The 21,357-nt window shown below is 40.8% G+C and overlaps 4 protein-coding genes across 5 annotated transcripts in view; 3 read left to right on the top strand and 1 right to left on the bottom strand.

Annotated features, from left to right (window-relative positions):
- LOC101166500 (adenylate cyclase type 1) overlaps positions 1–5,892 on the top strand; it is a 38,252-nt gene extending 32,360 nt beyond the window's left edge. The window contains exons 12-20 of one of the 2 annotated variants that reach the window (XM_023964981.1): positions 163–252; positions 645–907; positions 1,601–1,727; positions 2,115–2,231; positions 2,353–2,499; positions 2,576–2,674; positions 2,746–2,860; positions 2,945–3,069; positions 4,021–5,892. In XM_023964981.1, the coding sequence (XP_023820749.1) occupies positions 163–252; positions 645–907; positions 1,601–1,727; positions 2,115–2,231; positions 2,353–2,499; positions 2,576–2,674; positions 2,746–2,860; positions 2,945–3,069; positions 4,021–4,440 (1,503 nt within the window). In that variant the 3' untranslated portion in view covers positions 4,441–5,892. Of the gene's footprint in view, positions 1–162; positions 253–644; positions 908–1,600; positions 1,728–2,114; positions 2,277–2,352; positions 2,500–2,575; positions 2,675–2,745; positions 2,861–2,944; positions 3,070–4,020 lie in introns of both variants that reach the window. The other variant, XM_023964980.1, reaches the window with a different exon arrangement.
- A 1,324-nt stretch (positions 5,893–7,216) lies between these two features.
- LOC105356259 (histone H3.v1) lies at positions 7,217–8,618 on the top strand. Its single transcript, XM_011486903.3, has 4 exons — positions 7,217–7,392; positions 7,494–7,874; positions 7,960–8,031; positions 8,117–8,618. The coding sequence occupies exons 1-4, from the start codon at positions 7,372–7,374 to the stop codon at positions 8,195–8,197; spliced, it is 555 nt and encodes a 184-aa protein (XP_011485205.1). The 5' UTR covers positions 7,217–7,371; the 3' UTR covers positions 8,198–8,618.
- Positions 8,619–11,132: 2,514 nt separating this feature from the next.
- On the top strand, positions 11,133–12,994 carry LOC101162631 (insulin-like growth factor-binding protein 1). The gene is made up of 4 exons (XM_004079272.4): positions 11,133–11,557; positions 11,647–11,789; positions 11,902–12,030; positions 12,116–12,994. Exons 1-4 carry the CDS (start codon positions 11,215–11,217, stop codon positions 12,239–12,241), a joined length of 741 nt encoding a protein of 246 aa, XP_004079320.1. The 5' UTR covers positions 11,133–11,214; the 3' UTR covers positions 12,242–12,994.
- Positions 12,995–13,043: 49 nt separating this feature from the next.
- LOC101166253 (insulin-like growth factor-binding protein 3) lies at positions 13,044–17,244 on the bottom strand. Its single transcript, XM_004079369.3, has 4 exons — positions 16,791–17,244; positions 16,027–16,274; positions 15,280–15,399; positions 13,044–13,993 (listed from the first exon to the last, which is right to left on the bottom strand). Exons 1-4 carry the CDS (start codon positions 17,173–17,175, stop codon positions 13,868–13,870), a joined length of 879 nt encoding a protein of 292 aa, XP_004079417.2. The 5' UTR covers positions 17,176–17,244; the 3' UTR covers positions 13,044–13,867.
- Between the last annotated feature and the right edge of the window lie 4,113 nt (positions 17,245–21,357).

Here is a 21,357-nt window from a genome sequence, read left to right as displayed (position 1 = left end):
CTTTTTCCCTCCAAACTCACCAGGTGACGTCTCAGCATCATTGTTCATGCCTCTGTTTGATTTTTCAGTGTTTCCTCATGTTATTCTCTCATCTGTTAACATCCAATTGCACAAATTGCCGTTGACATACTTTTTTTAACGTATTTGTGTTATTTTTTTCAGTGTTTTCCAGGATGCTTGACCATCCAGATTCGCACTGCTCTTTGCATTCTCATAGTGCTCTTAATTTACGCCGTGGCCCAGGCCTGTGTGGTAAGTGAGAATGTTATTTGGCAGGAAAAAGAAATAGGTTTTATCAGTTGTGGTTGGTAAAAAGGTGTCTGCTGAAGACAGATTCTTGCCAGGGATTCAAGAGGCTTTGCCTCTTTTTGTTCAGATTTCATCATCTACCTTTGATCATCTAAAAAAATCTTAAAACAAGTGTTTTCAAAGAGCTTTGAAAACCGCTGCACTCCTTTACTAGGAAATATCTGTAGATCTCATAGAGCTAAGAATTTTTCCACATGTTAAATTGTGTACTCACTTAATTTATAGTACCTTTTCAATTGTCATTTTATTCTGGTAACATAAATCAGGCAGTGCAGATAAACTGTTCCATCAGATCTGTTACTATGGCTGCATTCTTTCCCTTTCTCCTATGACAGGTGGGCTGCATGCCCTGGATGTGGGGAAGTGCCAACACCAACAGCTCTATTGTAATTATTGATGTGGACAGTGGAGCAAATTACACCATGGAAGAGCTGCCCTGCGATGGCGCCCGTTACGCCTTCCTGTCCTGCGTGGTGGGCACTCTCACTCTGGCCCTCTTCCTTAGAGTCTCCTGGCTGCCAAAGATGGCGCTGTTGCTTCTTCTGGGGGTGCTGTATGTCACAGTATTGGAGCTCAGTGGCTTTCGCAGGACTGCAGGGTGAGGTTTACAGCAGACTAAATAAACGGCCACAACACACACATAAGCAGGCGCTCTGTGTTTCTGCCATTTGGACAACAATGCTCTCTCTGTATCCGAACTTCAAGCGTCTGAACTGTAAGTGTTGTGGGAATCATTTGGACAATAAAGGCAATGGCCAGCTTTGAACGCTGTGCTTTTTTGATCCAGAAAATTTAGAATACTGTTGATGTTGCATGAGCTGAGATGTATGCACATGAAGGAGTCATTGCTTATCTTCAGCCCACACTTTCTTTCATTTCCCACTCTTTGAAGAAGCACACATGCTTATTAGTTCCAAACCAGAAGCCTTAAAGGACTATGTGGGCTGGATGATGGACTGCACTGACTCTGTACCAATGGACCTGGCCAATTTTATAGATGCAAATTTAAAGTGTTTTTTTTTATTGGGGGAATAAACTTAATTTGTTTAACTTTCATTGTATATCTGTGACTGATTTAAAACTGCATTTTGGCAATATTTAAAGTCATTCTTCCAAATATATTTTTTGAAATTGTTGGAAAGAAGAGACAAATGGAGAAAATAACTTTTTTCATTGGTGAAACTTGACTCATAACCTCTTTGAACACTGTGGGGGGTCTAGTCAGCTTTCCACTGTAGTTTTCTGTGTGGTCTGGTTCATTTGTTCTTTGTGTGTTTGGTCTCTTCCACAGTGGGGGGTCCTTCCACATCCGGGGCTTTGAGCCCATCCTGTCTCTGTTGCTCTTTGTCAGCGCCCTGGCCCTCCACTCCAGGCAACTTGACCTCAAACTGCGCTTGGACTTCCTATGGGCTGTTCAGGTCAGAATGAGGGAAACTCTTTAATCTTGCAACTGTAGTACAAGCTTTAACAAATGTACTGGAATGCTTCCATGTTAGATTTAATGTGATGAGTTACATAAAGATGATGCATTCAATGCCAACAGTCTGTTTTCTGGCAAACTCAGGATAAGAAGCTTGGTTTGGCTCTGTTTTACATTAGAATAAGTGTTTTGCTTCGTGGGATAGAAGTGTTGAAGCGAATTATAAACGCTATTTACCCTTTACCTAGCAGCATTAGTTATGTAAGCTGCTGAAGATCTGTTTGTTTCCTACCAAGAAGTCTACTAACAAAGCTTTTTACTGACCCCATGTGGTGAAATTGTGGAAAAGACTCCGTCAGTGTTAGGATCTTCTGTGTGCCTCCAGGCGGAGGAGGAAAGAGATGGGATGGAGAAAGTCAAGCTGGATAACAGAAGGATCCTCTTCAACCTCCTGCCTGCACATGTGGCTCAGCACTTCCTAATGTCAAACCCCAGAAACATGGTGAGCCAAGCTAATAGACAGGCAGGCATGCAGACAGACAAACAGGTAGAGAAAAAAGGCGGCAAACGGAAAACCTTGTGATATCGGAGGGTATATTTTCATGTCGTGTCTTTTCCATCAGGATCTCTACTATCAGTCTTACGCTCAAGTCGGTGTCCTGTTTGCCTCCATTCCAAACTTTAACGACTTCTACATAGAGCTGGATGGCAACAATATGGGGGTGGAGTGCTTGAGATTGCTTAATGAGATCATAGCTGACTTTGATGAGGTATGATTGAGATCTTTCTTTTATTTCCCTTTTGCCAGTTGAATGGGATTTACCTTTTGGTATTTGGTTGTTGCAGCTCATGGATAAGGAGTGTTACAAGGACATTGAGAAGATCAAAACTATTGGCAGCACATACATGGCAGCTGTGGGACTCGTCCCCACCATCGGAACCAAGGTCGGTTCTACTTTTTTCTGTCAAATGGATCTTTTTGTGTGGACCTTATGTCTTAAATGTTTCTTATTTAGGCTAAAAAATCAGTTCATGACCATCTGAGCACAATTGCGGACTATGCTATTGAGATGTTTGATGTCTTGGATGAAATCAACTACCAGTCATACAATGAGTTTGTGCTGAGAGTGGGTAAGTCAAGGCCCTCAAATGCAAGTGGAGTCAAAGTTTTCTGGGATTTTGTTTTGTATTGAGTATTTTGGGGTATTTGCACAGGCATAAATGTGGGCCCGGTTGTGGCAGGAGTGATTGGAGCCCGGCGACCTCAGTATGACATCTGGGGAAACACGGTCAATGTGGCCAGTCGGATGGACAGCACCGGTGTTCCGGGAAAAATACAGGTAAACATGCCTGAAGCGGCATCATTTTGAAGACTAATTGATATGTTAAAAATATTACGTAAAACATTTTATATTCCTGCAGAAATAATCAACATTTGCCCCTTTCATGACTTATGCTGGCACAGTGGGTTCAAATGTTTCACTTGTGTTGCCACTCTCCATATAAATTTTACACTGCTTCTATTTTTAGTTTTTTGGCTAAAAGACAGCAAGGACTGCTAACTGAGTACATGTGATGAGTTCAACCAATAATTTTGCATTTGTTTAGCAGTTTTACACATCGGTCAGCTAGAGCTACTGAAAAAAAGTTAATTTGTGTTTTTTGTTTTCAAATACATTTTCCAGCAAATAAGCCACAGCTCTGTCACATGAGCATCTTCATTGTTGTTTTTTACTGAATCTGAATGTGTCAACACTATTATCAGCGACTTTAACCACACAAGTCATGACTGACAAAGTTCACACATAATAAAAGTGACCCACAGCCACACAGAACAGAAACTATTTTAGGGCGGGACTTAAGTCTGTGTGAGCAGCATGAAACTGTGCGAAAAGCGAAACCCCTCCTCTGATAACTTTATTCAGTTTACAAGCAACAACTCATGATTGACATGAGGCTGATGCACAACTGTGCTTTTCCCTGTAGTCTTAGTCTTGAAATGGTCTGACCTTGTTTAGACTTCACTAGTAAAACTACATGACAGCAGAAATCCTATTTGTCACAAAAGACAGGGGTAAATTATAAAATAATATTTAGGGAATCTAGATGTTAGTGATGCAGATTCTATAAGTTTTCCATGTATGGTCAAGATTATTTAGTTTGGAAATGTATGTGCAAATTTCATTGTCAATTCTTGATGAATATAAGACACTGCAAAGGTCAAATGAAAGGGTTTATGTCCTCATTCTTCTGAAAGCAGAAATCTGGATGTCCCTTCTTCTGTTATGCAGGTAACTGAGGATGTTTACCGGCTTCTGAACAGCAACTACGACCTGGTCTGCCGTGGCAAGATCAGCGTGAAGGGCAAAGGTGAGATGCTGACTTACTTCCTTGAAGGGAAGGTGCAGGGCATCGGAACTGTGACCACCTCATTGGTGATGCGCTCTGCAAGCCTGGCGCGTCGGATCCACTCCTGTGGCAAGACGAGTATCCCCACCAACTTAGGCAGTGTGTCTGCCGCCACTAGTCCAACTGCTCATGCCAGCATCAGCGGCAATGTTCAGTGTGTTGCCAACAGCAGTAACAGCCAATTGACATGCATGCCTTCACCCTGCGTGCCTGCCATGGGGGAGGAGGAAGAGGAGATGGACTTAGCTGTGACGGATATCCAAATTCAGGCTGTGGCAGCTGTTGCAGATGTAGCAGTCTAGGAAGAAAGACAATTTAAAAGATGCTGCGTGGAGACCTGAAGATTTATGAGAAATCCTGAGCTGCTGACATGAACAAGTGCATGTTCATTCAGGATATAAACTTCCTCAGTTGAAAAATATTGAAATGGACAATCATCTATGTTTTGAAAGTGTTTCTCTGCTTGCTACTCTTCAAAACAAGTTTTAGGGGGCATACATCTGGAGTTTAAACATCTCCTCTAAAGTCTGTCTTACAGATATTTAGATTTATAGTGGTTTGGGGCTTTTTCAGATCCAGGTATATTGTTCATTTTTGTTTTATATGAAGTGCATACAAATTTACAAGAGATATGTACACTGAAAAACTCTGATCATGCTATCGCTTTTGCACTGTCTTTCTAATTATGCCAAGGATGTATTGCAATGTGTAAAATGGTCATTTCTCTTTGGTGTATGTAGGCATGCATGTGTGTATTTGTGAATGTTTGTATGCATGTGTGGTTTACTCTGATTTGTAACGAAACAGCACAAAACCCCTTTTGTTTGCCAGTTACGTGGGGCTTTTGATGATGTATATTTACAATTATTACAGAGCATGACTTTTTTAAATGTTGACAGCCATAGTAATGACTTTCCTGTTTAAAGAAAACCAAAGTACTTTCTTAGATTTTGAGTTGTATTACTCGCACTGCCGGATTAAAGGACAGACGTTGCAGCTTATCAATCGTATATGGTGTAGGGTTGATAAGTTCCATAGAGCCGAGGTCTCTCTTTGAAACTAAAAGGCTACAGTGTCCAAGTATAAAAGCGATTGAAAAGGTTTAAGTTTTAATGAAGTATTTGTGCTAAGAAAGCACTTGTATAGTGGCTACGTTGGCAGGGAGAAAAAATTAGATAAACCTACAGATGGTACGCTGCTATTGAAACTAGTTCATGCCAAAAGTTGGATAAAAACAGAGAGAAATTTAAAAAAGCACATACCCGATTGTTAGCACTCCACTTCCATAAATGCATGACTTTTAAATGCTTTAAGTAAAAATCCTTGAAGCCACAGAAACTTTAGTGCCGTGTCTGACTGCCGCTGTCTTTGAGGCATTTGTACATTCGTATACTATCGCTTCTCATTATATTAAAGCTGCAGTTTGAGATTCCAGTGGACACCAGAGAAAGTAGAAAAGGAGTTTAAAGCACTCACAGTTGCAGAAATGTGGGACTTCACATATACATATATTTATAGTCTTAATCTCACAGACGTTTCACTTGCTAAAGTGTACATAAATGATGTAACAGGTTTTTTGCCTTACTCAAAAGCTTACAGTGATTGCAAACTGCCTTTTTAGATTTTTAATCACTTTGATATGCAGATGTTTTTTTTGTAAATAGCCAAAAGCTGTAAACTATGTTGTAACTTGTACAGTGTAAAGTTGGATTATTGAATATTTTGTAATAAATACATTATTGGTGTTTAAAATACGTCTGTGCACCTGTGAATGTGAACAAGATACTATTTTTTTGTCTAAATGGGCTATAAGATGAGAAATATGAAGCATAATAACATTTAATACTGTTACAAAACTATTTTTTTCCTCTAAAATGAACACCAAACAGCCAACAACAATCCCAAATGGCCATTTCTGAGCCTATTTTCTCATTTAATTCCACTTTGTGCACATTTCTGCTTCACACCTCGGTTAATAAGCCCTAAAAACGATTGTTTACGCAAAAATATTTGTTGAAAGTGACAGGTCAGCCAGAATGGGATCATGTCCCGAGCACTGAACGAGGGCCAAAATTGTTTTCCCAGCTCCAATAGTTTGTCTAGAGTTCACTCGGTGTAACAGTTAAGCAAACAAACACACATCTTGTGCAACTGTTTTCCAGCGAGCTCTGCATTCTTACAATTTAGAATTTTTTTGCTGTTAAATGAAATAAATGATGTCCAAGCAGGGATTGTTGGCAGTCCAAAGGGAAATGGATCTTTTCAGAAGGTGAAACAAACCTGTCAACTCGCCTGACTTCAAGCTGCAGTTGACATTAGGCATAATGGAGGTTAAAAAATATTCCACATGTCATTAGGGTTGAAAGAGTCAAAACAGATAAATTATGTTACTGCATTCATGACTGTCTATATTTACATTAGGATACATTTTAACGCCCCCCAAAAAAGACAGCAACTTTTATTTTGTTTATTTTAGTGCGTACTTTATCCTGTGTTAAGGCTGGAGTTTATCCAGGCCGTGCTACAAGAGGCAGGGTACACCAATGACAGGTCAGTGGCCCATCAAAGAGCCCACAAGAGACAAACAACTACAGCCTACTGACATCAGTCAGCCTAACATACATGAGTCTGCGCTGTAACAGGAGGGCGGATTATGTGGAAAAACCCATGCACACAGGGAGAACGCTCACACGCGGGACAGAACGCTCCAGCTGAGATTTGGATGTGTAGCTTTGTAGATTTTCTGTTTAAAGATGCTGCAGTTTTTAATGCTCTTTTTTTTCTTTTAACTTAATTCAAGCTACATACATACCGAGCTAAATAAATGATTTTCCCTGATTATTTTGCCTTTTTTTCATTCATAATTTTTTCAACATTCATCACTTCAAACAGACACATTTCCAGATTTTCAGCACATGTACCACTGTGCAATGTACAGATAGGTGCAAAAATATAAGAAAGAAAAGAAAACGCCTTCGAACAGATAAGTCCTCTAAAAAGAAATACATGTTTTTCTCCTAAAGAAAATGCTTAAAGTTTCAAAACACATATCTAAACCAATGCATATGTGTATTTTTTATAACTCAAAAGTGTTTTCTTTCTTTTGCTGTACCTAATTGTGATCGAGTCACAGGTGTGAGGATCGTTAAGCATCCCCACCTGAACCAATCAAAGAACCAAAAGCTTGCAGCCACTGCATCAACCCAAGATCAGGAGATCTGTCATCCAAGTCCATGGATATTCAACCACAAAGGGTAAGTCTGAAAATTATAGCAGGCAGAATAGCAAGTCATTGTCTGTGTTTTATAATAGTTCTGTTTCCAATGTGACATGATGGATGCTCCTCACTGAACAGAGGCAACCATTGGAGGCCATTCAAGAGGAGTCGGAGCAGGAGGATGAAGCTGAGAGCAGGAGATCATCTGAAAAGGAGTATCATCCACTTCAGGTAGCTGCACAGGCAGAAGAGGTACTGAATGAAGAAAATAAAGAGGAGGAGGAGGAGGAGGAGGAGGAGGAGGATGAAGAAGATGATGATGATGAACCACTGCGAGTTCTGAGGTCCAGAAGCCGCTCAAGATTAAGCAGAACAAGTTTGATTCACACCCAGTCCAGAAATGACGAAGTTCAAAATGTTTCTGTGGCTGATTTGAGCACAAAAGATATTGATGTAAGCAGAACTTCACCACAGTCAGATTCAAGAGAGTGCATAAGTAGCAGGAGCTTCAGGTTAAAAGTAAGAACTTTTCAGCATTTACTGTCTATTTGGCCTCTGATGTTTATATTTCTGTTATATTTACACCTTTGGTTTTGTTTTTTAGGCCTCTGAGATTAGTTGGGAAAAACTATCAGAACATACTCCATCAGTGAAGAAAAAGAAGCATAAGTTTAAGGTACTTTTAGCTCATTTGTAAGACCAAATCTTTCTGGAAGGTTTCTTGATCCCAAAAATGTCTAAGTGTTTACAATATTTTCAAGGATGAGCTGTTTCCTCCGTGGGTCGTGAATCTGATGATCAACATTGAAGAGGCAACATCTCATCAACTGGTCGTTGAGTGATGTTCATCACCGTAGGCCTCCCCAGTGGAATGTCAAACTAGCGGCAGACATGAATGCACAGTCAATGGATTGGTGGACAGAACAGTTAATGCCCTCCCCAGGACTGGAAGAAAATCAAGGATCAAAACAGAATGCAGCTGCTATGAAGATGACATTACTTTTGGAGAATCAATGGTTTGCTTTGACTTTGTAAATTATATGTATAAATTAGACCAATCTTGTTGGTCAATTATTCTATTGTGTATGTACAAAGGGAAATATATTTTCCCCTGACAATTGTAACTTCATTTTAAGGAAACATTTTGGTTTTATTATTTATATAAAGATAAGGATAAAAATGTAATCATTAGTTAAATGAATCAAATTTGCTAAATTAAAGTATTGGGGGCATCAAAAGTCTCAACTTAGTTTTTAACATTAAGCATAACTAACTAAAAAAGGTTTTAAAACAACAATCCAAACTGACCTTCAGACAAACATTAGGAGTGGTTTACTTTTGAATAAAAAACGATCTAGTAAGTGCAGAAACCACTTATTGTATGGCCGTAGACCCTGCTATCACATTTTGCAACCTAAGCATAAAGTTGTAAGAAAAAGACTTCAAAATTCAAGAAAGTGCTATGAAGGTGAAGAACACAATCACTGAAAAGCTGAGCACTTTGAACGTTGTCACCAGAACAACAGACTGCAAAGCAACTCACTGGTCTCTGGATGGATGAAACTTCAGATACTCTGCAGCATTTGCTGGTAGACCTCTTGACGGCTCACGCAAATTAGACATTCTCGGGGCAGCATTAGAAGAAATCTAGTCTGAGTACCATGTTGGGGAAAAACTAACCAGAACAAGAACAAACACTGGCTCTGTTTTCCTGAAAGTCTTTAGAAGAAATGATGAGAAAAAAGATGCTTCAAATGTACAGGGAGAAAAAGACTACATTCTTGAAGAAATAACTGAGACAGCGAAGATTAAGATGTTTGCTGAAACCAACTTCCAAGACACCAAATTTTGTGCGTTACAGGAGCTACAAATGAAACCATCAAGAAGAGGACAACTATCCACTTCAAGAAACGGACATAGTCTGCATTTTTTTTTTGACTGAGTACACTACTGTGCCAAACCATGAAGCTCAGAAACCCCTCCAAGGGAAGTCATCTGTGCTTCTGGCCTTCTTGCAATTTAATGGGAACAGGCAAAAGGAGTCACCTTTTAAAATATCTAAACTTCTTTCTTTCTTTATTCTAAACTTAATACTTTCCAAGAAGGGATCCAGAAATTATTTGAAGACATAAAGAAAGACCTTGGGCTAATTGCAGCAGCAAAATCAGTAGAGCTGGAGAGGTAACTTTCGTGTCATCCACTAAAGTTATTGATCTGTTGCTCTGTTTGAAAACAGTCCCCAGTGATCATTTGAAGAACTGCAACATTTGTTACTTCCTGTTTGGCTTCACAGTTGAGGGCTTAGTTTCTTTTTGGCCAAATCTTAATTCATTCCCTACCCCTATGGCTTCTCTTTACCCCACCAGGTGGAGAGTTATGAAATAATTGTTTCTTTAAATTTGGTTGGTATCATGTTGCTACCACTCGACAACATGAATAGTCGTTGGTCATCTATGTTTGCATGTGCAGTGCTTGGAAAATATATAACAATTGGTTGTATTTTCTGGTTTTAGAACTTTAAAAAGTCATGCAAAAACAAAAAGTCATGACTTACATTTAAATGTAAACGTCTGTGCTTCAGAGCACACCCATGTAAAGAAATGCATTTCTCCTCCACGTCACAAGTGCAATGCAGATCAACATACCCAGCCTTAAGTCGCTACAGCTCCCCGTTACACCACTAAATGCCCCTAAAACTGGAGAAATAGGGAGGAGTCAGAGTGCTAGAGAATGAGATTGGGTTTGGCCTTTGACTCAATTGACTGAAATTGCCTGTTTATTGGACTCCGCATTTACATTAAACAAGAACTTATAAAAGAAAAAAACAACACCAAATAGTGCAGATTGTGTTTTTAAAAGTATGTGTATGTTCTTCTATTTCTTTGGCTCTCATTTGCAGCTTAAAAACATCAAACTTTGATTAAAGTTGTCCCTAATTGTACATAGGAGAGGGGAACATAAGCTCCCTTTGAAAAATTGCAAAAAACTTCATTTAAAAAGGATTAATTATTTCTAATTACATCACCACTGTACTATGGGCAAAACTCGCTTGGGGGTTACAAAAGATCAATAAAAGTGTAATGCTGGCCTGTGCATCAGAAGCATGACATTTACCATAGTTATGACAAATACTACACCAGGGAAACAACCAATTACTGCCCGTATTCTTTAGACAAACATGTTGTGATTCTAGCAGCAGGATCCATAATGTTAGTGTGATGCAATTGCAGAGAGAAGAAGGACCCTGTTTTTCTGTCTGCCTGATAACAGAAGGGGTCACCAAAAGGGCTAAAAACACAAATGCAATTTTGTGTCAAGACATAATTTCTTGGAAAAATTTCACAATATTGAAGGCAAAGAGGAGGCAAAGGATAGAATATCAAAAACATTACCTTTGACTACAACAGAATGAGCTAATGTTATCAGTCTGTGAGCTGTTGAGTTTTCTGACGTTGTCTGGCTTTTCTTTAGAAATGAGGCTGATAAGCTCCATGGATTTCATTTTTCAGATGTTTTATTGTGAGTATAGAACAGGAGCATTCCTGTTTTCTGATTGGAGTGAGATCAGTGACACTCATTCGAAAACATGGTTGTTTTGATGTCCGTTGCCTTTATGTTCCTATATCAATATTGACAACAGACTTTGTGACCCTGGATCCACACACGTCAAGCGGGGCCGCCCAACGCTTGCATTACCTTTGTCAAAAATAATTTACATCCGCGGTGACCGAGTCAATCATTAACCCCTTTGGAGGCCAGATTCTCTTACAAATACTGCGGCTTCGCTGAATTCTCTTTAGAGGAAAACCTTGGGTGATACAGAGCAGTTTTTAGGAGCAGAATAAGAAAAAGCCTGGAGATGCTTGGATTATATGAGAAGCTGTTTGTGACAGCAGTGGCTCTGGTTGTTTTGGCTGTGGTGAGTTCATCCCCACTGGTGGGACCTGAGCCCATCCGCTGCGCCCCCTGTACCCAGCAGAAACTGAACGACTGTCCAGCAGTCCCGGCAGACTGCCGGCAGGTCCTCCGGGAGCCTGGTTGTGGCTGCTGCATGGCCTGCGCGCTGGAAAAGGGGGCTTCCTGCGGGGTTCACACAGCTTCCTGTGCTCGGGGTCTCCGCTGCACTCCCAGGTCTGGTGAGGCCAGACCACTCCACGCTCTGACCAGAGGGCAGGGCATCTGCACTGAAGACGAAGGACAAGGTACAATCACGGCCTCCATCTTTGAGCTGTTTTCAAGACTTTTTTAAATGCGAAGAATGCTAATCCTTCTTTCAAAAATTTTCCCACAGAGGAAGCTGATGGAGTTTCTGATCAAGGCTCTCTTCATTACTTGTTTGGCATGAATCTTCCCTCTGAATATCAAGATCTCGCAGAGGGTCATGAGAGTATCAAAGCCAAGGTCAATGCCATTCGGGGAAAACTGGTACAGCAGGTAAGAAAACATTTTTCATTACTTTCATCAGAGGAATTGCAGGTCTTTGGGGAAGTGGTGACTTAAAATGACTGAATATGTATTGATAATTGGGGAATTTCTGTTTTTACAGGGTCCGTGTCACATTGAACTGCATGGAGCGCTGGACATGATAGCCAGCTCCCAACAGGAACTAGGAGACAAGTTTACAACCTTTTACCTGCCCAACTGCGATAAGCATGGATTCTACAAGGCCAAACAGGTAGGAATTGACAGAGTTTTTAGGCCAATAGAATTTAGAAAACAGTATCCATCCTGATTAACTGACTCGTGTGTTTTGGTTTTAGTGCGAGTCCTCTTTGGTGGGGCCGCCTGCTCGCTGCTGGTGCGTATCTTCTTGGAATGGAAAAAAACTTCCAGGTTCAAGCGACCTTCTTGGAGATGCAGATTGCCAGCAAGAAGTTACGCAATGAGACCATCTTTCAAAGCAAGCAACCATGTTTTTTTTTGTTTTGTTTTAAGTTAAGTTCCTATAGAAAAAGCAGAGATGCATCATTTGCATGTCAGATCCTATTTATTCTCTTCTTGTATCTTTCTGTTCACATTCACCATTTGTCTGCGAGAATTTTTTTTCTGTCGTTTTCAATATTTTTTTTGACAGTAAAACTTTAATGACTTTTGACGATATAACTCCACTGCTCAAAACCACAGGTTTAATTCAATTTCTGCATCTTCAGGATCCTTATTCATGTGAAACAAAAGCTAAACCTGACACAAACACACAGCCGCACACTCATCCAAACTGTTGACATTGTCTGAATGTATCTGTTTCCTCCGTGAGCATTAGGGGGAAATTCTGAGAGTGCTGCAAGTATTTGCACAGTGGCTCAGCGCAAACATATCAAGGCTCATCCAAACCACTGTGGGCTTTGACATGCGCTGGTCAACATTTATCTACCTCTGCTGGTCTATGCAGGTTCACTGGTTGAGCAGAGGGTTCGTCTCATCTTTCAATTTTCTTTTTTTTTTTTTTTATGGAGGTTTGTCATATCTATTCTTGTATTTATTTGCTAGTTTTTATGTTTGTTTTAAATGTTATGTGCAGTAGACTGGAATTTTAGTAAATGCCCATTGCAAAACTAATGCTGCAATTTTGTTGAAGCTTTTATTAAAGGTGTAGATATCTTAATGATTCATTTGTGTGTGATTAAATTATCTGACTGTGATGGAATTGTGTCATTTGTTCAGTTTGTTGATCTAAAATGAAAGAACAAACACTTTTACAGCCTTTATTAAGTAAAAATAGACTTCTGAGGGTCACACTGGACATGCAAACATATTCATCTATTAATTGTTCTTTTTTTTTAGACTAGTGCAGAAAAATATAACTTTTTAGCTTATGCAATGCAACAACACAGGTGAAAAGAGCGACAGATAAAAGAATCGTGTGTCACTTTGGAGTTTGAGACCCAGGTTTAAAAACTGGAAGTGCATGGAGACAGCTGCACAGATATCTCCATGAAGCACTGCATGATTACACTGTAGGACATGTTCATATATGGAAGGCCATGTGGGACAAAAACTGGTGGTTTCTGTATTTCAAGCGTGTTCTTGCCACATGTTTTGTGCGAACGGAGCAGAAACCCACGTCTAATTTTGTCCCACGTGGCTTTCCATAATCATACGTACAATTCATGGTCATCATGATAATGTCTACATAAAAAAAAAATCACAAGCATACGATGATTTGTTATAACAATCACATACACGTATGCAGTCTCAATAAATGTGCGTAAATGAAGAGCAGACTTTTCGTGGCATCTCGCTTTCATGGTCAGTTTAAGGCCTCTGAGATGAAAATCAAGTAGAAACAACTTGTGAGAAATTCTCACACAGAAGTCCAGGTTTCCACCTGCTCTCTTCTTTCTTTTGCCTCAAAACAACCCAAAAATCCCACCGGCAACAAATAGAAGCAAACATCCATATATCGACCAAACCATCTCCTGACCTCTTTTCCAATATCCTCAGCGTCTCCGTTTGTTTACAGTTTTTCTCGTTAACTCCCTGCTTCCCGCCCTCCCTCCCATCCCGCTTCACTCCTATTGGCTCTCAAAGTCGTAGTACTGGGCGTCTCCTTGCTCCTTCCCACCAAAGCTTGGCAAAGGCTGTCCATATTTGTCCACACACCAGCAAAAGCCCCGCTTTCGCCCTTTCGATGGACGGCACTGCAAGTGACAGGACGAGAGGCATGAGGGATGGAAAAGAATTACTAAAACCAAAGCGTTTTCAGCAACAAACTTTTATTTCTCAATAAAGCAAGACACGTTAGTTAAGATGTGTGTTTGTGGTCTACCTCCTCTCTAACAAACACATAAAGGTAAACAGAAAGCTGGTAAAATACTTGGTTCGGAACCATTTGTGAACAACTGTGAACCAACATCTATTTTCAGAAGCTAGTGGCTGGTACGAATCATCTGTTGCTGATTATATCCCACAGCAAATTATGGGTACTACAAATGACTTACAGAGTTAGAGTTGGAGGTACGCAAGGCCTGCTATTTTACAGCCAATTTTACTAAAGGTCAACCTCCACTCCGGTAAAACATGCAGCTATTCATTTCAGGAGCCAAAGCAAGCGTGACGCTGCTCCACAGAGGAGAATGTGCTGATCTGGAGGGCCAGCAAACTTTTTAGCGCAATATTTTAGCCAAACTCAAGCTGAAAGGAGCAGATTTTAAAGCAAATTTGTCATCCATGTGATGCAAAGAACAAAAATATACATTTTAGCTACCGGTAATGCCAAAAACACTACAGAATGATAAACAAATGAGACACAAATGGAATGTTTGCTCCGCCTGAAAGGACTTCAGTCATTCTTAGAGCTATTTTGGTTTGTAGTTACGCAAGCGTCCAAACGAAACTGGCTGACGTGTAAAGTGTGCTGCGCCTGGAGTGCCGGAATGCTGAGCTCAGTGTGCTCATCTCATTCTCCATAAACAAAGCCTGGTGCAGCAGGCTGCTCACGAGCTGATTGCAGGTCAAGGAGAACACCTCCGTCAGGCAGGAGGTACTGACTGACTGCAGCGATGAAAAAAAGCTGCCTCCGCGGAGCACTGGTACAGCCGCCTTAAGTGGCTCCATATGAATGAATCAAAACCCCTCATTTATTACAACCCCATCGTGGGTGTGAGCACAGGGATGGCTGCAGCTCTATTTCTGTGTCTGCCTCTCATAAGTCCAGCAATTATGGGGTGAGCACATGGGGTGCTGGTGGCCACCTTGACGTCTGTCTCCCTGGGGGAGTTCCCGTTAGAAAGGCTGTTCTCCCAGCCATTAAGCCCTCTGGGGTTTGGCCCCTGTGGTTGGTGTTTCCCTGCCAGTGGCTGGGGTCTACCTCAGTGGTGTGGTGGTGATATGATGAAGCTCCTACACTGACAAACATCAGGAACTGCGCTGGAGGACAACTTAGAGCTTTCAAAGATAAAACCCCTGAGAATGTGACTTTTCTTACCTGTTTTTTCTTATAAAAACCTTTTTTGTCGCAGTTTGGTATGCGTAAGCCTCTGGGGTTGAGGGTGTTGATCATTTTAAGGCTGCTGAGGATGCTCTCCATCTCTCTTCGACACGGACCCTAAGCGAGAGAGGTCGCACAATAAATTAATTCAATTGATTCTGTGGGGGTAAAGTATTAAAACAAAGCTGACTCATGCTGCATTACAAGCTGTAATTCCATCATAATGGTGTCGGCAATATGAAAGAGGTGGCAGAATTCATCTGACATTTAGAGGCTTAGCAGTTTGCAAAAGCAGCTTAGAACTCATACATCTAACACAAAGGACGGATAAAAGGAGTCCAAGCTGCTCAAAGATGGAGCCAAACAGCTTGTCCCCAGGTCCAAGTACTCCGGTTACTAATCAGAGGAGCCAGTCAAAGCCCATTACTGGAGTGTGCTCACTCTCCTGGCCAGAGAAAGATCAAAATAGCAGCAGGGCTTCCCAACAGCCACTCACAATGGCCAATCCATCATTCACTGGATCTCAGTAAGCCCGGCACGCGGACGCCTTGTGGCCTAACAACCGCCTGACCCAGGTCAGCCGCAGGGCCGTGGTACCCGCTTGCTGCCATACCACTCTCATGAGCCAGATCCCTGCAAAGCGTCAGCACCGCTACCCAAAGCATGTCATCACCCACAGAGGGGGAAAATATAGAGAAAGAAGGAAAAAAAACATCTTCGAAGGAACTCAAGAATGTTACTCACATACTCTGGCTCCTGTTTGGTTTGTAAAGAGAAGTTCTGTGGGTCGGTGATGAGGGGTCCTGGGAGACCCCCCATTTTAAAGCTCTGGGTTCTCTTGTGCTGTGCCTGTCTGAACACATCTGCCTTTGCAGAGGAGAAGAGGGGGTGGAGTAGAGGCTTTAGGGGTCCTGCGGGTCTGTTGGTGCTGTAGGAAGTTTGAGGACCTGAGCTGGTGGGAGTCTGCTCCTTGTCTGGAATTTCTGCATGATCTGTTGGGGTGGGGGGTGGGGGATAACACGACCGAACGTTTTTATTTTGCCTTCAATTATTTCATCTTAGGGGCTATTTTCTGATCAAATGTTTTTGAATGAAAACTGCTTGACTAAAAAGTGAATTGAATGAAACCAAACTTCAAGTCATTCTTTTGTGAAGAAGAAGACAAAACTAACAAAATGTATAAAATGTTGACTTTTAGATGCATTCCCTTCGCAAAAAGTATTAGAGTACTATAAGAATACTAAACGTGAGGCAGTATACTTGAAGTTTACTTTTTATTTAGCCCTATAGATTTTAAACTTAAAATATTCCCATTTAGTCTTAAGAATTATGACTTTCTAAACTGCAGGTGGTAAATAGTATTCTTTATACTTATACCCACAATAAACTTTAACTTTTTGCTAAAGGTTTATATATGAGTTTATAGGTAAACAAAACCAGATTTTTCCTGCTTTCGATGAAGTAAAGCTTTTCGTGCACGCGCGCAGATGCATCCAAAAAGTGCATACCTGTCAATTTACAGACCACAGGTGTGGGTTTGACGGTCAGTGACATTCTGCTGCTGCTGCTGCTGTTTGCACAGATGCCGAGTCCTAACAGCAGCGCCTGCAGAGGTTTCGTCTCACCCGGTTGGGGCTGACAGGTGAGCCCGGAGCCGCACCTGGCGGTGTAGACGCCGCAGCGCCGGCCGAGGCTGAGCGCGCAGGTCATGCAGCAGCCGCAGCCCGGCTCCCGGACCCGCTCCGCGCAGTCTTTGGGTAGAGGTTTGCACGACAGCCGCGCCGCAGCATCACACGGCTCGCATCGGATCACCGGTCCGCTCGCACCCGACCTCCGGGTTAACGATGCAGCTAGAAAAAACAGACAGAGCACTCGGACGTGGAGATCCATCATGTGAGAGAGCGAGGCGTCACTTTCCACTGGTCAGCTCCTCTCATTCACATAGAGCCAACGGACAAAACATCAGAATATATATAGACCCCAGCAACTGTAGTCACACCCCCGAACGGCGGCTTGTGGTGCGCAGAGGAATTCCCTCGAATTTGCTAATTGCTCCGGATTCAGACCCTCCACAGTGCAGAATATATTCCCCCAATTTCTTTATAATAAATCAAAGAAAAATTAATGTTCCAAACTAAACATGTCCATGTCTTAAGCAGCATGAATACCCTCTAATCCACCTGTTGAATTCATTATTGTACATAAAAAATGCACCCAATTAAGACAAAAATGACAAAAAGTTAATAACAAAAAGAAAATGACCTGAGCTAAGTGCTCCTGCAGTGATTTTTCCATCCACTAGAGGGCGCCAATGTGCTCAAATTTTGACAAATCCCTTTCTTTCAGATCTTCATTCCTATTTTCATCACATTTAGTTTTGATGGTGTAAACAAACGACCTTTAAGGAAATATGCGATTGTGTTTTTTCAGTTTCTTCAAAAAAACATCCTTCTCCATGACCATTGGAGTATGTCACATGTGCCCAAAAACTTTGATTGAGCGGTGGTAGAAGCTTCAGTATAATTTTAATATATGCCCACAAAAAGACCTATAGGAACATTGGAGATAAAGTTTTCCAACAGAGTGTTACTAAGGAAAGATAACTTTAGCTTATTTCATAAATATACAGCATTAATTTCAAAGCTGAGTGATGATTTTTCAAAGCAACCAGAAGTACTTAGAATATCCAAAACTTACACTGAAGTAGGGGTATGATTACTGCCAAGCAACATAATGAAGCTGGAGTAAAAGCTTTTAATGTTGAGTAAAAGTTTATATACATCCCATTATATATAATGTATAGTCAAAACTTTTGAATCAGAAAAACAAAGTAAAATAATGTGGAAATGGTTGACTTTAGGTTTTTTAAAGAGGCAATCCCAGTGTAACAATACATCTTTTGCTAAGTAAAAATAATTTGGGTTACATAACAATAACACTTTTACACAAAGCAAACATTCTAATATTTTTAAAAAGAACGGCTGAATTCATAAACAATGCTTCATGATAAAAAATCTCATCGTTCTTTATCAAACATTTAAAATCAAGTATCTCTTACTTCATGTTAACATTTAAATGTTAAATGGACGTGGTTTTACCCCATTAGTCTGTGCGCAGATGAAGCACGAGTCTCATTTAACGCCTTTCAGGTCAGTTGAGAGACAAAGAGGAAGAAGCTGCATGTGACGCCATCCATCTTAAGTAGTTCAACTAAGCCAGGGTTCAGTGTCTTCTGATGCTACCTGGTGCACCAGAGGATGTTGGGAGGAGGCGTTTTCTGATGGATTATGCATCACCAGTGTCCGCTTGAAGTAGCACATAATGGGTCAGGCCAACATACTCCACAGAACGCATCTTGTTTAGGGTTTAAGTTGTCACAACTGTCTCTAAATGTCCCTCACTGCTACCACTCTGTCCATCCCTGTCAACAGTCCAGCCCCTGAGTAAGAGGCAGATTTCTCATGAACTATTGCAGCTTTGCAGAAACTATGGCCTAGAAAACAACACTTTCTTTTTTGGCTAAAAACAGCATAATCTGAATTAAAAGACAAGTGGGAATGCTTTGAAAATAGATCCGAATATGATCAGAGTGGGACTTTAAAGAATTTTCTTGAAGCAAATGTGAGACCATCTGTACAACAGCTGAAGCTGCTTTATTTTCAACAGTGAAAACCACTTTCACTGGTCCAGATATAGTTTGACTGTAACTAAACTTAAACTGTGGTACATTAAAGAAACTTTGATTAAGTTTAATTCATGCTTATAATGGTATGGAGAGAAATAGATTTTGGTGTTGGAAGTTGTCTAATTCTAAGACACGTTTTATTGTAATAGAGTCTGACATAAGTTTGGGTGCGTTGCATATTTGCAAGACTTTGAAGTTAGGAAACATATCACCCTCAAAAGTGAGAGAAATTCCTGAATTATTACATCTGCAGCTCTTCAAGGCCACCTTTAATTGGTCCTAAATGAAAGCTCACAGAAAGTACAAGTCCTAGAAATAGAGCAAAGACTGAGGTGAACTGTTCTTCCTTGCTTTTAAAAATTTCCAAGAAATCAAATGTGTTGCCAGTGAGGCCTGGCCCTCTGCCGCCTGCGAACAGACAGCCCTACAGTAGAGCAGTACTCCTGGAATGTCAAACATTTCTTTCATTTGCTGAAAACGGCGTGCTGATTTCACTGCCTTTCCTGCACTCTTCCTTCCCTAGAAGGGGGTCTCCAAGCCACCTGTGCATATTTAGCATTGCAAAGAGAACAAAAGTAATGTGCTGGAGGAATGTGGTCCCACAAAGAAGATCTTCAATAAAGAAGGAGTGTGAAGAATGTGCTTTTGTGTGCACAGGATATTACTGTACATATGTTTAACATAACCTGCTGTTAGAGGCAGCTCCTAGTTTGCTGGACTGGCTTGTCAGACTTAATCTGATGGCAATTTTCCACTGCTTAAAGGTGATTTGAGCAAATCAGATATACTTGCTTAAGACCTTTGAGTGGGTCTCCCGAAGCTAAGCTTTAGCATACTGTCAACCAATTTTAACGGCAACATTAAGTAAATGCTGACTTGTTACTTGGTAACTGCTTTCGGAACGAACACAGTGTAAAAACCTCAGATTTCATCTTTGCATCCTTTCTTTTGAAAACCATTGTTGAGAAACAAACCAGAGATATTTCTGCAGAAACAAACAAGATGACATTTTTTCTATTTGAATGTTCTAAAGGTTTTTGTTCCTTTAAGAAATGAATTCTTTTAACTTGATCTGGAATTCATTGCAGGAAAAACCAGCTCAATAATTCAATATTTATGTGCTGATTTTGAGGATTAATCTTTTAATGAATCTCTCTGTGACTGATCCACGGCTTTCCTTACACTTTAGGAAACATTTTTTGTTAAAAGAAAAAAACAAACATAAAAAGCCCCATTTTTTAAAAGTAATTTCTGCAGTTGTGGGTTCACTGGGGGGGGGGGTCGCACTAAACAATTAGGGGAAAATGTTAATGCCAGGACAAGAAAAACCCCTTTAAGCCAATTTTCCAACCATCTGGAGGTGAGTAAAATACGTCCGACTTGCTCTGAAGCGCAACCTAAATCTTTCCTTGCTCGAAGTTTGAACTGACTGATCCCACCGTGTAAAGAGGCCTGCTGAAGAAGAAGTGAACGCTAAGGAAAATCCTGTAAAGATCTTTTTTTATGTTTGTGGTCCCACCTGTCTCATGACAGACCATTTTTTTGTCATTTCTCTTGTCTGCATTTATTCTATTGTTTTGAGCAGAATGGAAGCAGAGGGTTCGATGGTGATTAACCCCCGATCAATGGCCCCCTTTGATTCTGCTATAACTGGCACCCGTGCAGACTTTTTCTGATTATTAAGTTTTAATAATGAACAATATAAAGAGGCACGAGGCAGGAGGCCACCTTTCATCTGAGTCCAGGGTCAGTAAATCATTTCTTGGCGCAGTCTGGCTATAAAGTTGTCACGGCCCTCCTTTCTGAAGACTGGGCCCTTGAGGAAGTCCTGAGCCATAATTAGGTCTGAGCAGAAAAGAGTGGAACTCTTAGCCTGATTAGACTGAGTGTGGTGCCACTTTTTTGGCTTTGATCTCACCCACCCCCACGCCCGGCCCATGGCAACGCTACAGCTATGTCCTGGGCATGTCAGACACGTCAGTATTTTCTAAGAGCAGCATGTTTTCCTTTTCCTTTACAATCTCTGAGCTTCATAAATAAAAAGGAAAAGCTTTTTACTTTTCTATTTAAAATCGTTCAATATTCTCACATCAGACCCTCAACTATCCTCAACTATCCTCAACTCCTGCATAATCATTGATAATCATCGTCAAAACGTTTACAATGTCCATCTGTCCATTGTCTAAATTCACTTTATTCCCATTTGGGGTTACTGGGTTGCTGGAGCCTATCCTACTACTGAAGGCAAAAGTGGGGAACACCCTGGACAGCTTGCAAGTCCATCGCAAGGTCAGATTATGATGCACTTAATCCATTTTAGAGTATCAGTTTCTAGACGTGTTTTGCTTAAATTAAGACCAAATGACAAAAAATTCTCAACATTTTTATTT

Source organism: Oryzias latipes, chromosome 17 (assembly GCF_002234675.1).
Source record: "Oryzias latipes chromosome 17, ASM223467v1".
Taxonomy (NCBI): domain Eukaryota; kingdom Metazoa; phylum Chordata; class Actinopteri; order Beloniformes; family Adrianichthyidae; genus Oryzias; species Oryzias latipes.
The sequence above is the reverse complement of the archived record's forward strand: the minus strand, read 5'-3'. Positions and strand labels throughout refer to the sequence as shown.

Excerpts from the sequence above, each read along its gene's own strand:
- LOC105356259 (XM_011486903.3), top strand. The coding sequence starts at position 7,372 with ATGGATATTCAACCACAAAGG. Across the intron at positions 7,875-7,959 it reads GCAGGAGCTTCAGGTTAAAA|GCCTCTGAGATTAGTTGGGA; the intron begins GTAAGAACTTTT and ends TTTGTTTTTTAG. Across the intron at positions 8,032-8,116 it reads AAAAGAAGCATAAGTTTAAG|GATGAGCTGTTTCCTCCGTG; the intron begins GTACTTTTAGCT and ends AATATTTTCAAG.
- LOC101162631 (XM_004079272.4), top strand. The coding sequence starts at position 11,215 with ATGCTTGGATTATATGAGAAGCTGTTTGTGACAGCAGTGGCTCTGGTT. Across the intron at positions 11,558-11,646 it reads CACTGAAGACGAAGGACAAG|AGGAAGCTGATGGAGTTTCT; the intron begins GTACAATCACGG and ends ATTTTCCCACAG. Across the intron at positions 11,790-11,901 it reads GGGGAAAACTGGTACAGCAG|GGTCCGTGTCACATTGAACT; the intron begins GTAAGAAAACAT and ends CTGTTTTTACAG.
- LOC101166253 (XM_004079369.3), bottom strand. The coding sequence starts at position 17,175 with ATGATGGATCTCCACGTCCGAGTGCTCTGTCTGTTTTTTCTAGCTGCA. Across the intron at positions 16,275-16,790 it reads TGTGGTCTGTAAATTGACAG|ATCATGCAGAAATTCCAGAC; the intron begins GTATGCACTTTT and ends CCACCCCAACAG. Across the intron at positions 15,400-16,026 it reads CCAAACAGGAGCCAGAGTAT|GGTCCGTGTCGAAGAGAGAT; the intron begins GTGAGTAACATT and ends TCTCTCGCTTAG.